Raw genomic sequence first — 22,184 nt, 5'->3', positions numbered from 1 at the left:
TCTGGGAAGGTCAGGGGCATACCTGCCGCTTTCATTGGGCGGTGAATGGGATTGGGGAGGGGCACGACCTTGGGTCTGGGGGTTTAAACTTACTGCAGCCTCCTGGCTGCTGGTGGGTCTCAGGACGGGGCATCTCATGCCTGGATCCCAGATGCCAGCCACCACGTGTGTACGTGGTGAGCTGTCCCCGGGCTACTAGTGCGTCATTTGGCACCAGGCTCCTCCTGCTGGCCACCTGGCCTGGACGTCTGGGGTTTTGGTTCTTTGAATTGCTGCTTAGGTAGCTCCTGGTTGAACCCACTGTGCTTCTAGGAAGTAAATCAATCCTAAAGAATCCCAATGGCAATAACTCTTCCTTTGAAGAACTTATAATCACTGAACAAGACTGACCACCAAATACCAGTCCATGCAAAAGCTATAGCTCTGGGCTTGTCCAGCAGAATCATATCCTTTTACCTGCAATGATGATGGATCAGGAGAAGGGACATATTAAGCAGAGCCATTACATTAACTAGCATTTGAGAACCATATCCGGGGGGTAGATTCTGTGGGGGATGTTTGGGCCAAACCTTGTGGAAGTTCTAACCCCACTGGTTATCTCAAGAGTTGGGGTAGTGATGGACTATGCTAGGTGTGACCAAGGAGTCTGCTATCACTCACAGGTAAAGGAACTGATAGCAGTCTGGACTGGTCATGGCAGCAGCATCCAAATGTGCATCCTGAAAAGGGTGTGGGATCGGCTGGGCTGCAACGCTCACCAGCTCATACAAGGCCAAATGGAAGGCCAGACTTTGCCGGAACCTGGCCTAAAACCCACTGGCATGTATGAGAACTGGGTCTGGGAGTGGACTAAGTGAAGGAACTTGGGAAACTCCCCTGGCGAGTCATAACTCCTGCTGGTGAACACATGGTCCAGACCTGGGGGTTGGACAAGCTGGGCATAGCAGCTCCAGCAGCTGGCTAATGTGTGAATTGGTAATGGAACAGGGTGGACCGGGCAGGACTGAGCAAACCTTAGCCCACAAGCAAAAGTAGAGACCAGGAGGGAGCATAGATCATGCCGAGCTAGGCTCTTACACACCCTGGTCTCCGTGAGCCAGGGATGCTAGGCCACAGTGTCTAAGGCAGAGGTCGGGACAGGTGAGGGGCTGAGCCAAGCTGACTTAGAGCAACCACTGGCATTCATGTGATCTATGGCTGGGAACAGGCCCAGTTGGGGAGCTAAGGGGACAACCTTAGCTTGGTTGAGGTTCCCACTAAGGGGCGTGTGGGCTGGATTGGGGGCTGTGTTCTGATCAGGAAACGGTTATAGTCTTGCTTAGCACAAGGGTGGACTGTGACTGGATGCATCGAGCCGGGCCAGGCTCCAACACCCTCTGGTGTCCTGGAGAACCAGGGTAGATGTGTAATGGACTAGGCAAGGTCTCAACCCCTACTGTGCCATGTGTGAGCTGTATGTGGGTATGGACAAGCTGTTGCTGGGCTGAAACATCCAACAGCAAGGACCAGTTTGGGTTGAAGGGCAGTCAGGAAAAGCCACTGTTTCTGCTAGGAAAGGGAGGTGAACTGAGTAGGGCTGACTCATGGACTACCTGGTATGTGCAAAATCTGACATTGGGAGAGGTTCTGATGGAGGAGCTTGGGCAACTCCTCTGGCTGGACACAGACCCTGCAGGTAAAAGCAACAAGCATGGAAGGAAACAGCCCAAAACAGGCCATGGAAAGTTTCCTACTGACGTACATTTGGCATGGTTCAGGGGCAGACCAGGCTGAATCAGTTCACATCATCCAATGACAAATCCGAGCAGTAGGTAGGTACAGAGCAGTAGGTCGGTACAGAGTGTAGGTCGAGCCGGGTTCCGTCGCGACAAAAAACAGTGCACATTACAGAATGCCAAGGTGAGGTTACCTGTACTGGATGTGACCCTAGCGCCCAACCAGCACATGTGAGAAACAGGAAGGGAAGGGGAAGAGCCTTCAAGGGAATAAGGTGTGATCCCCTTGCTGGATAGCTACTCCCACTGGAGAGCATGGGCTGGGATGGGGGCATACCAGACTAAGCAGTGCTACAACAGCTGTGGGCCTCATGTGGACTAGATCAGGGAAAAGCCAGGCTGGCCGGATTGTTCCTACTGGTGCAAACAAAATTAGAGTGGGTGAGGGTTGTTTGGGCTTAGCCACAGCATCAGCTGGCAGAGGCTAGCACTGATGGCTAATTCTGTCAAGTCAATCCACAGAACTACCTGGGGAGTGCATGATCTGGAAGTGAGACAGGCCTGAGAGGGAAATAGTGGGCTCCTCCCTCTTGGGTTACCACTCCCATGGGAGGGCACGAAAACTAGGACAGGGGCTAGACAGGGTGGCTAGACAGACACCCAACAGCATCTGTATGGGCTAGATACTTGAGCCTGGTTGGATGGAACTAAGCTTTAATACCCGTTGACATGTACGAGAGCCAAATGGGGTGTGGGACAGACTGGACTGGTCTGCTACACATACTGGCAAAGCAGGGTAGGGGGCAGGCATGGTGGGGGTTATTGTGCGTCACTCCAAATATGTTGCAGCTCCCACTGGTTTATGTGAGGGCCGAGTGTGTGCTAGGCAGAACCAGGCTGGACTGCAACACCCATTGGTTCCAGTGAAAGTTGGGGCTGCAAACAGAACCAACCCAGCGATTGCCAACCACCAGCTGATTAGGACGATTGACTGTGCCGGGTCCTGTACTTGCTAGTACATATAAGAATCTGGTCTGGGAATACCTCAGACAAAGTTTCTTTGGAGATCTTCCCAATCGAAATGCCAGACTCAGAACCCTAACCAAGACAAGACAGAAGACAGAACACTTCAATCAACCATCTCCGCTATATGTTGGCAGTGAAATGCTGGGCAAACAGACACTATGATGGACTATGTCAACCAGTGGATTTTTGAAAGACCTCATCGTGCTTGGAGTGGCAAGATTGGCAGCGATTCATAACTGCTGTACCATCAAATCCGCTTGAGCATGACCCTCGGAGCATGCCCTACAACTGGGACCTGGGATTGGTGGGAGCCTGGGGCCTTCTCCCTTAATATCCCCCTTTATACTTGCAGGAAACAATATGGAAATAATAGTCTTACCCATTTTCCTGTAGCCCTTGAATCTTTTTACTCCAACTATGTAATGATTGTCAAAAATATAATAAGAAAATGAAAAAAAAAAGTATTGGTCTATCATTATTTTACATACTCTATGACCTGTATAGATTTTTTGTTTATATTAATTTATAAGACATGAAAGTGATAAAAGTTAAAATCAGGAAGGAATTTAAGGACAACAGGAGGTTGCATGATCAGGAACAAAGACAATGTAGATTTTAAAATATATCAGTGGCTAGTGTTTCAACACAGTGAATTAATTTGCTACTTTCAGTGCCAGTATTGCACACTGGAACCCTGGTTCCAGTTTCAGTTACTGTACTCCTGACCAGCCACCTGCTGATGTAACTGGGAAGACGGCAAAAGATCACCCTAGTACTTGGGTCTATGGCACGCATGTGGGAGAGCAGAATGTGCTCTCTCTTGCTGTTGCTTGCTCTCTCTATCTCTGTCTTTTGCTCTGCCTTTCAAGTAGATAAATTATGTATAAGTCTTTTTTAAAAATGACTTCATACCATCTTACACTAATTAACATAGCTACTGTTAAGCATATCTAACTCATGTTTTTACACTCATATCTATGATATCACTTTTCACAATAACCAAAAGGAGTAGGCCAAGTTTCCATGGCAGAATGGAGGAGTAAACAAAGGGAGGTGTTATACATGCAATGACATACGCTTAGAAGGAGGAAAATTCTGACATATGATACAACATGAGTTAACCTAAAGGATATTTTCCCTAATATTTTTTTTTGTCAAGCACAAAAAAGGCAAAAAATATGGTTCCACTTGGGTGAGATATCTGGTCAAATTAGAGACAGAAATTGAAAAGATATGTTGCCAGAGATGGGTTTAAGATGGATTGACAGTTGTTTAATTGATAGAGATTGAATTATGCAAGGTGAAGGTTCTAAATAGACTGATCACACATTAAAGTGAATGTGCTTAAATTTCGTGACCTGTATGCTTAAATGGTTAAGATGATAGATTTTATGTGATATGTTTTATCCAGTTAAAAACATTGCTTGAAAATTTAAAAGGATCCCACTAGTCTCTTATTAGAAATTTCATCTTAATCCAGTTTTCTCAAATCTTTACTCTAGATGAAAAGGAGATAGCATAATTTATTAATAATCTGTTAATGCTTGAAAATGATAACAATCTTTAGCAAAAATGTATGTAATATTCCTTGTGTTATACTGCGGAAAATTTTATTTTAGCTGCAGGTTCTAGAAGAAAAAAATAAAAATTTGCAAGAAACCTTGATGGAGACAGAAAAAAAGCTTGAAGAGATCAAAAAGCAGTGTCAAGATAAAGACGCACAGTTAATATGCCAGAAAAAGAAGGAAAAGGAGTTAGTAACTACTGTTCAAAGGTAATAATACTTTCAGAATTCTTTTCATGCATTTTCAGTTATTCATATTTTTTATAAAGCACTTCACTTAAAATGCTGGCTTATAATTATTCTTACCTGGAAAAGGTATTATTAACCAAACATATAATTTTATTGAAGTAGATTGTCCCAGTTGTGATTTAACACAGATATCATGCCAAAGGTTTTTGATGAGAAGAGTAAAAACAAACAAAAAAGCATAAAAATTCACAATTGCAAACTAAAAATCTTAATATAAACCCTTTATGTGACAGATTTGTCAAAAAAAGAAGTAAAAATTCTAAGTAATAAAAATGAATCCAGAAAAATACTCAGACTGCACTCCTTAGTAGGATACATCAAAATGAAATAATTGTCACTCATTTCACCTTATTGTACGTAACAGCTATGGCAGCTTCTAAATGTACTTAAGTATCTTGTTTCATGGGACACCTCTCTTAAATTACTACAGTTAGAATTACAGTGAATAAAACAAAATCAACAGGAATAAAGTTTTAAAAATTTACAGTACTATGGAATTAAACATGTTACTGAAAACCAATGTGTTGATGAATAAATGAAAAAGAAAACAAATGCTTCTTGGAGAAAATGACACTGCTGTGTGATCTGTGTGTCACTGAAGAATTTACTAAGGGAAAAGAAGCTTTTTTGAAGAAATGAAAATAAAAACAAAAGTATCAAAACCCATGAGTATTGAAACAGTGTTGAAAGAGTTATTGATCTTGCAATTTGCATGAAGGTTGCCTTATATGATAGAGAACATGTGGCATTTGTCCTTTTGGGATTGACTTATTTCGCTGAGCATAAGGGACTCTAGTCGGGACCATTTGGTTATAAATAGTATAATTTCGTTCTTTTTAATGTCTCAGTAGTATTCCATAGATGTAACACAGTTTCTTTGTTCTCCTTTGGATCAGCATCTGGTTTGTTTCCATGTCTTTGCTAATATAGATTAAGGTAAATGAATGAAGAAGACTATCTTATCCAGCTATGAAGGTACAATGCAGTGTGCATCTCTGCTTCCAAATCAAAGATAAACTACCAATGAGTTGGTTGTATCTTGAATAGATCCTGAATTGTCTGCCATCATCTATAATGGCAATATCAGGACACACTCAATTAGCAGAATAATGCACGCATCACTGCTTATGAAGGACTATACTATTTTAATAACATGACGGAAATAAGTTGTGTTGAGGGAATTTGGAGAGGTTTAAGGGAAATCTCAGAGCCTGTGGAATTGTACCATAAAATTAAAATTAAAAATAAAATAGAAGGTTGCAAAAAGAATTACAGTGAATATTATTTGTTAATATGTTCAGTTTGTATATTTAGGCTTGGAAATTAATATGGGCCCCTGAGAAAGTCCTATTCTATGAAGCATAAACAGAAAGTCTTAAAAAACTTAAAACCTTAATACTATTAATTATAGATAGATTTGATTTTGTTGAAGAATAACAAAAACTAAGAAATAGACATTTCGTAGTTATATCTATTCTGTAACATTGTATTCTCAACTTTTAGTCTAAAAAATCAGTGTTAATATTGCTTTTCTCCTCTCAAAGTCTAAATATGCCTGAAATAACTAATTTTGTTCTTGAAATACAATGTAGAAGTATCTTATTTCTGGACAGTTCAGTTTTTAGTGTTCCTAATTTTAGCTCTTTAAAAAATTACACAGTTGTGATACTGTCTCATTTTCTGATACTCTGCATTCTGGCATTTTATTTTTGTTTTATACTTCTACATGTTGCCCCTGCCCTTTATTCATTCATTTATTTATTTATTTTTTATTTTATTTTTTGGAAATACAGAAAGGGAAGGAGAGGGAAGACAAAGAGAAATCTTTAGTCTTTAATCTGCTGGTTTAGTCTTCAAATGCCCACAGGAGCCAAAGTTATGCCAAGCCAAAGCCAGGAGCTCAGAAACTGATCCATGTCTCCCTGATGAGCGGCAAGGCCCCAACTACCCTTGCTGTCCTGTGCTGCCCTTCAGAGTATAAATAAACAAGAAGCAGAAAATGGGTGCAAAGCTAGGACTTGAACCCAGGAGCTTTCATATGGGATATGAATATTCTAAGGGACATCTTAACCATTGTATCAAATGCCTGCCCCATTATACCTATTCCTTAACCTCAAAAAAGTGTCTTGGTCTTCACTAGTTGACTATATAGCTTTTTCTTACATCTTTATTGGTAATAACAAAAGATAGCATTAGGATCATAAATTTTAAGTTGTGTTGGGAGAACAGAATTGGCAACACCTGAAATAATTGACTTTTTTATTTGTATGCTTTCACTTATTTATGATTTTATACGTTTTATTAGATTTTCTCTTGTATAAGACCTTTTGAGAACACTGAGCTAGTAATCTTGATTTTGATTTATTTAGCACAGTGCATTTCAGAAAAAAAAAATTTTCTATAAGACTTATTTAATTGATAGGCAGAGTTAAGTAAGGAGAGATGGAAAGATCTTCCATTCAGTGTTTCAATCCCCAAATGTCTGCAATGATGAGGGCTGGGCCAAGCCAAAACCAGAAGCCCAGAACTAAATCTAGCCCACCGCCGAAGTGGTGTGTGCCCAAAAATATAGGCTGTGTTCTGTGCTTTCCCAGGCATGTTAACAGGAGCTGGATTGGAAGTGGAACTGGCACTTCTATAGGATGCAAGATCACAGACTGTGGCTTAACTTGCTACACCGTATTGCTGCCCCTCTAAAATATGTATTTTTGAACCTAAGTTGATACTTTCTAAAATGATGAAATGATGTGCCCTAGAAAATTTAATTCAGTTTGGTGTAAAAAACCAAAGAAGTTATCGGTCTTTAATGCTTGTATGATTATTGTGATATCATTTGGCCATGGGGAATGGAGCTGTTTTCTTAGTTTCTTCAGCTCTATATCCCTTAAGTCCTGAAGGAACTTTTAATTATATCATCATACTTATCTGTTTTATATAACATTTCTAATTTTGCAAAACTTTCTGATATTCCTAGTTTTGTGAATATGTAAGATTATTGGGAATTTACAGGTAGCAAAAACTTTCTGTTAGAAATGAAGATTAAAGTGAAATATATAAATGGGACACTTAATAGTACAATAGTAGCTACTTTGCTGTTCAGGAGATTTGTTGCTATGAAATATAAAAATCTATGCTTTAAAAAATTTTTTTGTTCACTCACGAGAGTACAATTTTCTCTTTTCAAACCTAGCTTGCTTTTTCTTTTAAAGTTAAATGCCTTAATATACTTTTTAGGTTTTTATTTATTGAGAGACAGAAAAAAAAATGTGCTTACATTCACTTGTTCACTCCCCAGATACCCAGGATGATCAGGAATGAAGGAAATGGCTAGTAGGTCGATCTAGGTCTCCCATTGGGCATCAGCAGCCCAGGTGCTCGATCCATCATTGTTGCCGTCTGGGCCTTACTTGCAGGAAGATGGAGTCAGGAGCCAGAGCTTACATTTAAACCTAGGCATTCCATTATGGGATGTAGACTTTAACAACAACGACAAAATAACGATAAACCTATGTATCTGAAAGGCAGAATCACAGAGGGAAGACACACACACACACTCTCTCTCTCTCTCTCTCTTTCTTTCTCTCTCTCTCTCGCACATAAATCTTTGATTGCCTACTTCACTACCCAACAACCAAGAATGGGCCGAGCTGAAACCAGGAGCCAGCAGCTTTATCCAGACTTCCCACACGATTGCAGGAGCCCAAATATTTGGGACATACTCGGTTTCTCAGGCGCATGAACAGGGAGCTGGCTTAGAAATGGAGGAGATGTGATTTGAACCTTTACCAATATGAGTTGCCAGTGTTGCCAAGTTGTGGCTCAAGCTACAATGCTAGCTCCAATAAGTGGATTTTTTAAAAGATTTATTTAATTTTATTACAAAGTCAGATACACAGAGAGGAAGATCCTCCATCCGATGATTCACTTCCCAAGTGACCTCAACGGCCGGTGCTGCGCCAGTCCAAAGTCAGGAGCCAGGAACCTCTTCGGGGTCTCCCATGCGGGTGCAGGGTCCCAAGGCTTTGAGCCATCCTCGACTGCTTTCCCAGGCCACAAGCAGGGAGGTGGATGGGAAGCAGAGCCGCCGGGATTAGAACCGGCGCCCATATGGTATCCTGGCGTGTTCAAGGCAAGGACTTTAGCCACCAGGCCATGGCGCCGGGCCCCAAGAAGTGTATTTCTTAAGTAGCATCTTGACTTCTAGGCCAAAAGCCTGCTGTGATTTTAGTATTTTGATGCATCTTATTTCTCTTGAAATTTTATAAATACATAGAAATTGTGTTTCCATTCTGAATTGGGGAAAAAAATTTATTCTGGAATTGAAAAAAATATTTTCAGTACTTTTAGAATCAAAGAGAACGTGTATTTTTATGACAAGCCACAATGTATTACAAAGCAACACCAAGATGTGTATTGCATAACAAGTCACCTGTGCTTTAAGCACATTTGAAGTTCTTATTAGGAATGTCAGTTCTTTGTCCCGAATCTATGAATGGCATTACTTTGTTTTTGGGAAGAAAGAAAGAGTGGAAAAGCCATAATACTTGAAAGAAGAAAAAATGAAAACTTTACAAGCCAGATTACAAAACATCTTTCATTTCATACTCTGCTGTACTTGGAGTGTCATTTTTATTAACGTAAGTAGAACGGTGCTGAGGGTTTTTAGTGATGTTCTTTCTAATGATATTTCTTTAAATCAAAACATCATTAGCTATCCTTTCTCAAGGCCACTCTTTTCTCCCCTTAACTCTTTTACAATTAGTGTACCAGAAGGGCTTCCTTTTGCTGTTTCTTCCACTTTTTTTTTTCTGAATAGCATGAAAAACGGTTACACCAGATTATGAGCATAGATTATGCTCTCATGGAAGAAATGTAGTTCTGATATCCGGCTTAGATAACAACTTACATGCCAGCATTTCCTGAACTTAGAATAAAGGGCAAAAAGCATGTATCTATATTCTTAAGCTTCCTGCCATTGTCATCTTAATGTAAGAACTGTGTTTCAGGAGAGAGAAAAACAGTAGAAGTTACAGAGCCCAGATTTGGGTCATAAAGAGCTCCACTGAAGCCAAGCATGGCACATGTTCAGCAATTCTGGATTCTAGTTCAAATTTGCTATTTTTGAAAACATGATCAGCCTGGAGCTAATTACAGGGCCTTCTAATTCCTATAAATTGTAGATGCATGTATTCATATACTCTGTAGCTCTTGATTATTGCTTGATTAAAAAATATTGTAGATTCTAAGAAAGGGATATTGTTTATGTTAAAATCATCTATCCAAATCAGCAAATACAGCTAATTTTATTCATATGCTCATGTCTTTTTCAAATAGTTTGCAACAAAAAGTAGAAAGATGCCTTGAAGATGGAATCCGCCTTCCCATGTTAGATGCAAAGCAGCTTCAGAATGAAAATGATAATCTCAGAGAACAAAATGAGACTGCTAGTAAGGTCAGTAGTTATTTTCTCTCATAATAAAAATGAAATCTGTGCTGTTTGGGAATGTGTGTATAGTTAAAGAATTTCATGTGAGTTATATTTTTGCTGTTTAATGGCTTGTGGAGTGTTTGAATGCATTTGTCTGAAGAGAAAATGGAAATTAAAAGAACTTTAAGCCATTTCAATAAAAAAACAAACGGGTATCTTTTTTTCTTGGAGTATTCAGTGTGTCTGAAACTTAACTGAAATACTTTTAAAGTTCTTTGCATGTGTGATCTAAGTCATGCCTTGATTTAAAGGATGCTGATATGAATACACTTTGAAAAAATAAAAAGAACCTTTTTAAAAAAGAAAAGTTCATCATTTTTGTATTCTTTGTTTTCGTAATATACTGATGCTTTAAGAAGCAGTGAAAAAGGTGAATTGATCCAGACCAATTTATTTCCTCTGTTTTTAGATAATAGACAGCCAGCAAGATGAGATTGACAGAATGATTGTAGAAATTCAGGTGAGGAATATTTTATATATTCATTTTAATTTAGCTATATGCCGATTTACTTTTGATATACTACATAACCTAGAAATATATTATGTATATATTTGTATGAACAAGATTAATAAATGCAATCTGGTAAATCAGTTCTTTTAATAAATATGAAAATTGTTCTGGCTCTTTTCTCTAATTGAATTCAATTTTTTCTACCATTTAGCATATTGCCTTAAGGTATTAGTGTTCTAGTAAAAGATAATGAACTAGTTAAACTTCACATTGGCTTAAGGTATTAGTGTTCTAGTAAAAGACAATGGACTAGTTATAGGCCACATGTTATTTGATCTTTATTATTTTCACGCGGAAATGCATCTGCAGCCCTAATCTATCCATATTCTGCTCCTTTCTTCCATCCAGCTATCTGCAGAGGTTCATAGTATGCTCCATTTCTCTGTCCCATCTCATAAATGTTGATATTGAGCAAGTGTTTGTGGCTTCCCTGGTATATCCCCAGTGATGATATTGCCTAACCTAATTGGTTCTCTCTGTTCCAGTTATGATTTTTCTTCACCCATTGTTTGTGTCCAGTGTTACTATTTAGGTGGTGCTTCTCAAGTGCATAAATAATGTTACCTCTTTATTATCTGTAGATTAAAATCTAAGGTTTTGTAGTTCCTTCCTATCATGACATTGTATGCATATATAAGGATTTGTGTACCATACATACACATGCATATATGATACACAATACGTTTCAGTGTTTGTAGCTTCTCAAAGCAGACCAATGTTCTTGGAATGCCCATCTGACATATAAATCGGTTGCCAGATTCTACAGAAGCATTATTTCCATGAAACCTAGAAAGATGACCTCTTAGGTAGAATTGAACACTCACATTAGCTTATCTCCCCTTCCTAATAACTACTACTTTTGTTGTAAGATAAATTATTTTTTGCCTCAAAAAAGAAGTTGGCATATAACTATGTTTTCTTCTGTATCCATTTATACATACTCATGACCTATTTGCATGCGACTATATACTTGTTTATATATAGGAATATATTCCATTAAGATGCCTCCACAAGTAGGAAAAGGGCATATTTCAACTCATTTCAGCTGTCACAGATCTGAAATTACAAACTGCTGTGAGAGGTACTGCAGGAGTACTTCAAAGGTGCCATTGAAAATGAATTAGGAGATGTTCATTTTGGTTAAAAAACAAACTAAACTTGGAGTCTTTAGATAATTTCATGTAGCATTAAAATGATTTAAAAAAAATAAACATCAATTTTTATACCACTATAACCTTACTTTAGTTTCATTTTTCATGAACCTTTTAAGGTAAAGTACCTTGTTTTTTGTTTTTTTGTTTTGTTTTTAAGAGGTTTATATATTTGTTCAAAGTCAGAGAGAGGGAGAGACAAAAAGCTCTTTCATTTGTGTACTCTCCAGTTAGCCAGAACAGCTGAGGCTCAGCCAAACTGATGCCCGGAGCTAGGAGCTTCTTCCAGGTCTCCCAAACACTTGGATCATCTTCTGCTGCTTTTTCTAAGCTGGATCAGAATTGGAGCACCCAAGACACAAACCAACTCCGTGATGGGATTCTGACACTGCAGGTGGTAACACTGTACCTGCCACAAAGATGATCCCTCAAGTACATCTTAAAAATATTGTGATCAGAGTTTCAGTGATAAGCTTCATTTGTTGGTTATTGTTAGAGGTGAGATAATTTTTATTATGTTTACTTGGAAAATATTTCCAAATGAAACATTCCTTTTTTTGTGAACTATGATAAGTCAGACAATAATGGCTGACAGAATGTAATAATCTACAGATTCTGGTACCTTGTAAACAATCAAGGTTTTGTCTACAAATTCAACATAAAGGTTACAACCTTTGGAACAATCTGTTGAAACAGCCTGGCCTTTGATTAAATTGACAGGTGACTTAATATAAGCCAAAACATAAAAATCATTCCAGATTATTTATGATTGTGTCATGCAAACTGTTTACCATTTTTTACTTCTATTTCAGAAGTAATATTAAAATTGGGAAATAAAAAACTAAAAATGTTACCTGCAGGTCCCAATGGGCTGTCATGCCCTCCATATGCATCAGGGCTTGCCGTCCACTGTTCTCTTTTCCACTGAGGAGGCCCAGTTCTGACACATGCATTCTGCAGCCAGACCACAGATACTGTGATTCTCCCCATGATTGGAGTTCTGGTTCAGTTGGGGGGATCCCCAAAATGACCTCATCAGAATTTACTCTTGTGTGCTTGCCAGTATGATGTCTGGCTCAGTCTGTCACACACATCAGCCTGCACACAGGCTAGTAATTGCAATTAATGGATCATTATCTCCAGCCCGGTCTCTTACCATAAACCAGTGGATGCTGTGGCCCAAACCAACCCTGCCCAGCACACCCTCGGCCCTTGCATACACCAGTGGGAACTGTAGTATAGTCAGAGCGATCCTCAGTAACCCCAACCAGGCCAACCCCCAAACCTGGTTCCTGTCTTTGCCAGTATGTGCAACAGACTGGTCCAGTCTGTCCCATATCCCATTCTGCTCTCATTCCAGTGGGTGCCACCACCTGTCTGGCCAGGCCCTTCCCCAGTCCTGGTTCTCATGCTCACCAGTGGGAGTTGTAGGCTATCAGAAAGGTGCCCACAGTTTCCCTACTGGTCCCACTCCCAGTCGTGGATCTTGTACTTTACAGGTGGTTCTAAGTCTGGCATGACAGGATTTGCCCCCAATCCCAGCACTTACCAGCTAATGCTATGGCAAAGCCCAACCCACCTGCTCTTAACTTTGGCTCATGCATGCACCAGATGGTTAGTCCAGCCTGGCTCTCTCCTAACCTGACTCACATGCAGGCTAGCAGGTGTTGTACTTCTGCCTGACCTGGTCTGCCCCCAGTTCCAGTTCTCACACTCACACCAGCAGGGGAGCCCACACTGCCCCACTACAAGGCTCATACATCTCCCCCCAGGTCTCACACATGCTGGTGGGTGCTACAGCCCAGGCTGGCATGGCCTGCCTCACCTCAGTATTTGCCAGGGCGTGCTGTAGACTGGCTCGGCCTGGTTTTCACTCAATTCCAGCTCATACTGGTGGGCACTATCACCCCTCTTATCTCTGCATTGTTGCTTTGTAAGCAAGCTGCAATATTATGGGCTTGGAGCACTGCAGATGCATTTAGGGCATCCTCTTCTGGAAAAACTCCATGACCATACACTGGGCCTCTTTAATAGCACCTATACAGTTACAATTTTAAAATATTTTTAAATGTGCTTTTATTTTATTTCAAAGGAAAGAGAGAGCTAGCTTCCATTTCTGGCTCACAAAAACCGGGGCTATGCCAAACCAAATCCAGGAACCTAAACCTAGTCTGAGTGGTAAGGGCCCAAGTGCTGAAGCCATTGTTGGCTACATCATGGGAAATGCATAGGCACTAAGATGGACTGGAAGTGGAATAACCAGGAACTATGTGAAATGCTAATCAATACCGAAATGTTTTTATCTGAAGAGAAATAGTGATTTACCTACTACGCCAAATACCTTGCTCAATAGCAGTTTGTAGAAGAACATATGGTATTATATTGGTTTCCCATTTTCTCCAGCTTACTTTGCCAAATGGGCCAAAGATTGATTTATTCTATGTTGAGTCACAAGTACCAAACACAATGACTGACATGTGAAAATTTGACTAATGAATATTGAAAATCCTTTTGTTCCCCAAATTTTGTAGGGTAAATGATATGTCAGGCTCTTTGTTACACTCTACATCTGTAGAAGAGCTACAGTAATCCTCTCAGTAAACTCAGTGGGAGGCATAGGCATAAAGATATTGTATAGATGGAGGCGGGTGACTTACAGAATTGTAGAGGTCTTTCCTTTATTTGTTTCAACTCATTTATTGGTCTCTCACAATTAAATGCTTAGGTTTTTTTGTTTGTATTTAGTACTTTATGATGACCTTTTCTAGAAACCTAAAAATATTTCCTGATTTGATAAATGAACACTAGTTATTTGCCTGGCCTTGTAAATCCTAAAAACAATACTTTGAAAAAATATTCATGTTGCTTTATAACACAGTAATTCGGCATATTTAGTGGACATAGTATAAGCTGACTAATCTAATAGAGTAATTTTCTTCAGTACTAACACTTTGAAGCTCCCTAGCTTTTCTTTACTTGCAGAGAGGATGGCCAAATTTATATCAATGTAATTTACATTATTCTGTCCATATGATATGGCACTCTTTTCAAATTTATTTGAATTTATGCCAAATATCATAAAATAGTATATAATTATAGATAACAGAAAGTCTTTGTTTTAAAGCGAATGTGACTTCACTTATTCGCCAAGCAGTGTATCATGTTTAGGTTGCTGGCTGAGAGGAAAAGAAGAGATAAATTGTGTAAAATGATATGGTACATAGAAAGTCCATAGTCTAGTTTGCCTAATGTGAGGGTCTGACATTTATTGATGTTTATATGCTCATCTCATTCTAAGCATCTCATCAGATAAGTGTAGCTATACTCATCTTACACATGCTGAAATTCAATCTCAGATAGTTGATTCATAATTATACAGGTAGTAAGCAGTGGGATCAGACTTTCATCTCATATGAATCTAAATCCTTATCCTCTTCCCATTATGTCCAGGTGCCTTAATGGTAAAGAATATGGAAATAGAACATTTTTTATATTACACAGTATTAAGTCTAGTGTAAAATTGTACCGCTATTTTATAGTTTAGTTGCTCTCCCTGCAAATATTGGGACATTGCTCTACTTTAGAATATTTAATGGAAAAAATAACTTGGTATTTCATTGCTTGTTGCCTCTATGTCTTTGCAAGCTGTTGAACTGGCCCAATTTGCAAAGATGACTTAGTATTAGAATTATAAATTTGGACTTGGCACGGTAGCCTAGTAGCTAAAGTCCTCACCTTGCATGTACCAGGATCCCATATGGGCACCAGTTCATGTCCCAGGTGCTCTACTTCCCATCTAGCTCCCTGCTTGTGGCCTGGGAAGGCAGTCAAGGACAGCCCAAAGCCTTGGGGCCCTGCACCCACATGGGAGACCTGGAGGAAGCTCCTGGCTCCTGGCTTCAGATTGGCTCAGCTTTGGCCATTGTAGCCACTTGGGGAGTGAAACAGTGGATCTTTCTGTCTCTTTTTCTCTGTATATCTGACTTCTCCAAAAACTACATGTCTCACTGCCTCTCTGTGTTTCTTTAAACTGCTGACCAGATTTGTTCATAGTTCTTTTGGCATGTTTGGAGTACTATATTACTGTAACTACAAGCAAGTCATTTTTAATTTAATTCCAAAAGGGAGAAATAAAATCCAATGCTATGCAATTTGTATCTAATTTATAGGAGATATTTATTACTAGATATTATTTTCTAATAAAACATCACTGAAACATAGCTATAGTTTTTATCATCTCATGCCAGAAATCAAATAATGTCTTACCTAGAGAAGACCATTGGCATGTTTTGTTGAGTCAGTTTTGAAAACTGACAAATTGATGGTGTTCTAGTTATGTTGTATTTGTTCTTGATATAGAAAAAATAATTCCTCATACAAAAATACATTTCGAAGTTGAATTTGGAAGTTGATTTGGAAGTTGAATTGTGTGCTGTAAACATACTGGGTTAGCTATTTTTTTTCGGCTGTCAAGATAATGTAGTGTTAATGGTATTGTTAATACCTGTTTGCTCACTGATTTTAGCATTGTTGCCTGTCTATATCCATAAAGTCAGTAGAACTACATTACTTTCCTCTCCCACAGATTTCTCTCATGTAGCTATACGATACAGAAAGACATGTCATTTCCAAAAACACATGGATACAATTAAAATGTGATTTGAATTCCTTCCTGTTTGCTTCTAAGAATCACATTTCACTCCCATACGCTTGTTTCCAAGAGTGGTTATCCACTCTACAATTCAGTTGGCGGTGAGCTCTCCCCTTCCCCTCCCCCAAATTCCCTCCCCTCCAGTCTGTTCTCTCTAACATCATAATGTGTGTCCATTGTGACTCTACACTCTTAGCCTTTAACAGAAGATGCTTAGAGTAAAACGTTTGCTACAAAGTGTCTTCATGCTACAAAGTGTCTACAATAGCCTTTCTGAATTGACAGCTATCCTTGAATATTCATATCACCACAATACAAAGAATGATGCCTAAATGGTTTCCCAAACATGTTTTCTATTGTGATAATCCCGTTTCTTTTTTTTTAAGATTTATTTTTATTGAAAACATGGATATACAGAGAGGAGGAGAGACAGAGAGGAAGATCTTCCATCTGATGCCTCACTCCCTAAGCGGCTGCAATGGCTAGAGCTGAGTCGATCTGAAGCCAGGAGCCAGGAGCTCTGTCGGGTCTCCCATGCAGGCACAGAGTCCAAAAGCTTTGGGCCGTCCTCGACTGCTTTCCCAGGCTACAAGCAGGGATCTGGATGGGAAACGGGGTCGCCAGGATTAGAACTGGTGCCCATATGGGATCCCAGCACGTGCAAGGCGAGGACTTTAACCACTAGACTATCACACCAGGCCCAATCCCATTTCATTAGATAGCAGTTTACAGAATTATTCATTCTGTCATGTTGGAAACATAACTCTTAGAATTTTCAAAGTTATGTCAGATTCTAGGAAGTTAGCTCACTTAAGAAATTTTGAAATATATCTGGTCTTAGAAAAAGAAAACTAAAAACAATAGTTATTCATGGTGTTTGCTTCTTTTTGTTTTTACAAATTAAAAAAAAAATTTCCCTTTTATCAGTCAAGAGAAATTAAGAAACAAGGTTTAATATTTGTCCACACTTGAGCCAGCATGAAAAATGGAGCCTCTGGTGCCAAGTGCAGTGTTTCAGTGTTTGCTGTGTTAACAGTGAAACCCTGATGATACCAGGTGTGGCAGGAACAGTTGCTGTTTGTAATCTCTGCCTTCCAGTGGTAACATTACAGAATGAGAAAGAGCATGCTGCTGCTGCATGTGAAGGGCTGGCACTGAGAGAAGGGTTCCAAGGATACAGCTGTGGTTTTTAATCCCTGTTTTTCACCTCTGTGCTCTTGGCATTACTTTTGGCTGTTTCAAAGTCGAGAATTCCAGGAGAAAGGCAAAATGCATAAGAAAGTGTTGGTCTGATTCCTGTATAGACCTTAATGAGGGATTTTGTGATAAGTCTTCCTGGAAAGAATGATTTTTAAGCTGAAGCATATTAGAAAACTGAATCTTCTGTTTTAAAATGGCTGATAGTCAGTTGAATAGAAGTAGAATTGAGAAATTTTCTCATCAAGTGAATTATCCTGTAAAATATTGAAGTAACATTGGCTCGTTAAACTCAAAATACTTGGTTTTATTTTCCTGACGCATTTATTTTAGGAGCTTTACAATAGGTAATCCACTGAACAGTCCATGCTCAACGTGGCAGTTAGTTTAATGCCTTGTGCGTAAGTAATGCTCGGTAACTGTTAGTTGAATGAGTAAATGTAGCTTTTTATTTTAACAAAAACTAAATGTTTGAATGGTTATTCTTTGATAAGTTTTCATTGATTCATTCATTTAGCTTATACACTATATTTACCGAATTTCTACTTGAAGTAGAGGTGGCTTGAACAAAACAGGCAAAAAACTTTGTCCACAAGGAAGTTGACCTACTATATTGAATGCAGAATGGACTCTTTAATATTTAAGGAAGAAGGAATTGAGGTGTTCATTTGCGAAAATATTTTCTAACAGGTAGAAGTCATTTGATCACAGAACTAGCTTAGGTTAGCCTGAGCAAAAATAGTAGAATCCACTATAATAGTTTTTCACTGCCAACATATGGCTGGGGTAGTTGATTGATTTGTTCTGTCCTCTGTTGTGGTGCCAGGTATCCTCCGCAGGTTCCCATAGACTGCCATATCCTCCATGCACACCTGATTGTGCTGTCCTCTGCTCCATCTGAGCCTCCGAGAAGGCTCGGCTCTGGCTCTTGCACTCCGTGGCAGACTGTGGAACCTGCACTTCTCTTCTTGGTTGGGGTTCTGAGTCCGGCAGTTCAATTGGGGAGATCCCTAAAGAAACTGAGGTGATCCCAGACCAGATTCTTGTGTGTACTTGCAAGTACAGGGCCCACCACAGTCCATTGCCCCAATCAGCTGGTGGTTGCAATTTCTGGGTCGGTTCTTTCTCCAGCCCTGTCTTCCACTGGGTGTTGCCATCCAGTCTGATTCTGCCCAGCACACCCGGCTCTCACATAAACCAGTGGGAGCTGCAGCCTCATCCGAGCGACCCACAATAACCCCCACCAGGCCTGCCCCCTGCCTTAGTTCCCGTGCTTGGCAGTATGTACTAGTCCAGTCTGTCCCACATCCTATTCAGCTTTCATACATGTCAATGGGCATTGAGATCTAGTTCAACCCAGCCAGCTCTACTATCCAGCCCACACACATGCTGTAAACATTCAATTTTTTACACTGACTTACAGGCCTTAAGCATTCTGTTTGCTCTGCCACCTCACTTCTCTGCCTCCATCTCCTATCATTATTCACTGCTTTGGCTGTCTTCCTGTTTTCTCAAACACAGAAGATACCATCTGCCGTAGTGCTGATGGAGACATGCTCTAGCTTTTTGTGGGACACTGTTCCCTTCTGTCCTTCCTGTCTTCCTTCACGTGTCACCTTTTCACTGAGCCCTTTCCCCACCTAACATTTCAAATCCCTCTCTCCTATATTGTCTGTTTTCTATAGCTGTAATGAAATTGTAAAATAGAATACTGCCTACTTTGCGTATTTGTATTTCTTTTGGTCTTTTCCCCGTATTCCACAAAGGCCAAGGGCTTTGTAGTTTTTTTTTTTTTTTAAACACTTTGTGTATCAGTTATCATGATTAATTATTTGGGTCATGTAAAAAGAGTTGGAAGGAGAGAACATTAGAAATTAAATTTTGAGGAATATTATGCAACTATTAGAAATTAAAGAGAAAATCAATATAATCAGTATATCAGAAACATGTCAATTAAGTACATATATCTGTACATTACAGCTACTGCATTAGATTTCCAAAGTTGACTCCAAACACCCTGGAAAGTTTGTCAGTTTCTTTAACAGGCTGTGAACTCAAACCTTTTTTCATAATAACACCAAATAAGGAGCGATTTCTCCTTTCACTGACTCCTTATCTGTACTGATTTGAAAGGTAAAGGAAAATAAACCAGGGAACCCTTAATGCCATCAGATGATCAAAATAATCTACTGGACTCAAAGACTTGGCAACCTCGCTCTCACAGTAAAACCAAACCAACGAAAACAAACACAACAGAAAATCTAACTTTAGAATGTTTAAGAAGAAATGTTTTCACTTCATTAATTTTCATCTAAGTACTTTTAAAGTATATCCAGAGAAGTGGGAAGTACATAGTGTTGGCTGTTCACTTTGTCACTTAATACACTGACAGTTTTTGACAGTTACTTTTTTCTGAATGACTATATCAAAGAATGTATTTGTAAAATGCATGAATGGCATTAGAGTACATTTGAATGCATGCATATATATAATTCATGTATGTTTGAACTATCAACATAAGCTTTCTTTCAAAATATTTCCTCTTAAATTGAGTTAAATCTTTTAGCTAAGACACATCTGACTTTCCTCCCACTGAACCACAGGCTTGTGGAGCATTTGTGCAGCCCCAGAGCGTAACAGCAGCTGTGCTTCAGGCCACTTTGAAACTTCCAGAATGATCATGTTATTACCTGCAAATTAGCAAGTTGTCAGAATTCTTAAAAATATTATTAAACTAAGAATTTAAAATTTTTAAATTTTTAATTTTATTAATCCTGTATGTTTAATGAAGCAAAAATTCATTGATACTCTAAATTTCACAAAGCTTAACACTAACATTTCAGAAAGTGGATCATTTCATATATTTATACTGAAATATTCAGGTTTTGAGTAATTACATTCTTAAAATTCTAGAACTGTCATAATGCAGAATTTTTGGTATGTAATATACATTTTTCATATTAGAAAAATTAAAAATTTTAAGTTTTCTTGACAGCATAAAAATGATACAAATACAAATAACTAAATAATGCTATGGAGTCACGTGTAACAATAAACATCATTTGTTTACACTTACAAATACTAATATGCATTTCTAGAGCTTATGCGGATGTTAAGTGAAATACCTGGCAAAATCCAGTTTGTTAAAAGACAATGATTTTGGGGCCCAGCATGATAACATAATGGTTAAGGTCCTCGTCTTGAACACGCCAGGATCCCAAATGAGTGTTGGTTCTAATCCCAGCAGCTCCACTTCCCATCCAGCTCCCTGCTTGTGCCCTGGGAAAGCAGTCGAGGACGGCCCAGAGCACTGGAACCCTGCACGCTCGTGGGAGACCCGGAAAGAAGTTCTTGGCTCCTGGCTTGGGATTGGTGCAGCACCAGCCGTTGCGGCCCTGGGAGAGTGAATCATCAGATGGAAGATCTTCCTCTCTGCCTCTCCTCCTCTATGTACATCTGCCTTTCAATAAAAATAAATAAATATTTAAAAAAAAACACAATGATTTTGATTTTGACAAGACTTAGGCATTTATTTGAAAAACGGGTTACAAGAGGAAGAGACAGTAAGAAATCTTCCATCCACTGATTCATTCCCCCACAGGCTGCAGCAGTCAGGGCTACAGCAGGCTGAAGCACGGAGCCCGAAGCTTCACACTAGTCCCCGTGTTGGTGGCAGGTGCCCAAACCTTCAGTTCATCTCCCACTGCATTTTCAGTGGAATGGCATGACTCGACTGGCACCCACATGGCATGCTGACTTTATAGGCAGCAGCCTAACCAGCTGTACTACAATGACAGCCGCTCTAGACTAGCTTTTTAAAAATTAGAGATGGCATTGTGTACCTGAATTATGCTACTTTTTGGAGACCTTGATTAATATGCAAATTTTTTTGTTTCCTTTTTAATCTGGTGAGACTGACTGTTCTAAGCTTAGTAGAAATTTTCTTTTTACTTCCTTTTATCTTCAGTGTTTAAGCATGTGCTTTTTGTTCATACAACTTCGAAGATGTAATAATATTTTAGATAAAATGTCTCTGTTAGAAAACTATAGCAATCATATGTAGTGCTACCTTGGAAATTGTACCACATTTCTTCCTTCTGGGACAAAAATATCTGAGCTCTTGCCCCTATTAGAGAGCTTCCCTTAAACCTAGTGAACAGGACATGTTGAACCTAATATTTCTCAAGTCTAATTTTTCCTTCCTGCCATAAATGGCACTTTTGACAAACATTTTAGAGTTGTTTAGGAGATGGCCTATTTTCACTTACTTAAATTCCCTCTTCCATAGTAAAATATAGCTGGATTTTCTGCTAATTATTACTTACGTTCAACATGACTTGTGACTGATAAACATATAACCCCTGTTCTTCCCTAAGAAACAATATGATAGCGTTGTTGAATCACCACAAAAGGAAAAGATTGGGGCCCAATCTTTTGATTAAAGTCCTTGCCTTGCATGAGCTGTTATCCCATATGGGTACTGGTTCTAATCCTGACAGCTCCACTTTCCATCCAGCTTCCTGCTTGTGGCCTGGGAAAACAGTCGAGGACAGTCCAATCCCTTGGGATCCTGCACCCACTTGGGAGACCTGCAAGAGGCTCTGGGCTCCTGGCTTCATTTCAGCACAGCTC

General features: G+C 39.3%; 1 protein-coding gene across 4 annotated transcripts in view; it reads left to right on the top strand.

The window, feature by feature from the left end:
- The window catches only part of CEP85L (centrosomal protein 85 like), a 192,060-nt gene that overhangs the window by 158,585 nt on the left and 11,291 nt on the right, over positions 1-22,184 (top strand). For 2 of the 4 annotated variants that reach the window (XR_005882162.1, XM_040965547.1), the window contains exons 8-11: positions 4,361-4,515; positions 9,889-10,006; positions 10,452-10,502; positions 15,427-15,431. Coding sequence is in view for 3 of the 4 variants with exons in the window: in XM_040965547.1 (XP_040821481.1) it covers positions 4,361-4,515; positions 9,889-10,006; positions 10,452-10,502; positions 15,427-15,431 (329 nt within the window). In the remaining variant the exon portion in view is untranslated. The remainder of the gene's footprint in view (positions 1-4,360; positions 4,516-9,888; positions 10,007-10,451; positions 10,503-15,426; positions 15,432-22,184) is intronic. The other 2 variants (XM_040965545.1, XM_040965544.1) reach the window with 1 other exon arrangement.

Source organism: Ochotona curzoniae, unplaced genomic scaffold (genome assembly GCF_017591425.1).
Source record: "Ochotona curzoniae isolate NIBS_2020 unplaced genomic scaffold, NIBS_Ocur_1.0 scaffold_3890, whole genome shotgun sequence".
NCBI lineage: Eukaryota > Metazoa > Chordata > Mammalia > Lagomorpha > Ochotonidae > Ochotona > Ochotona curzoniae.
The sequence above is the reverse complement of the archived record's forward strand: the minus strand, read 5'-3'. Positions and strand labels throughout refer to the sequence as shown.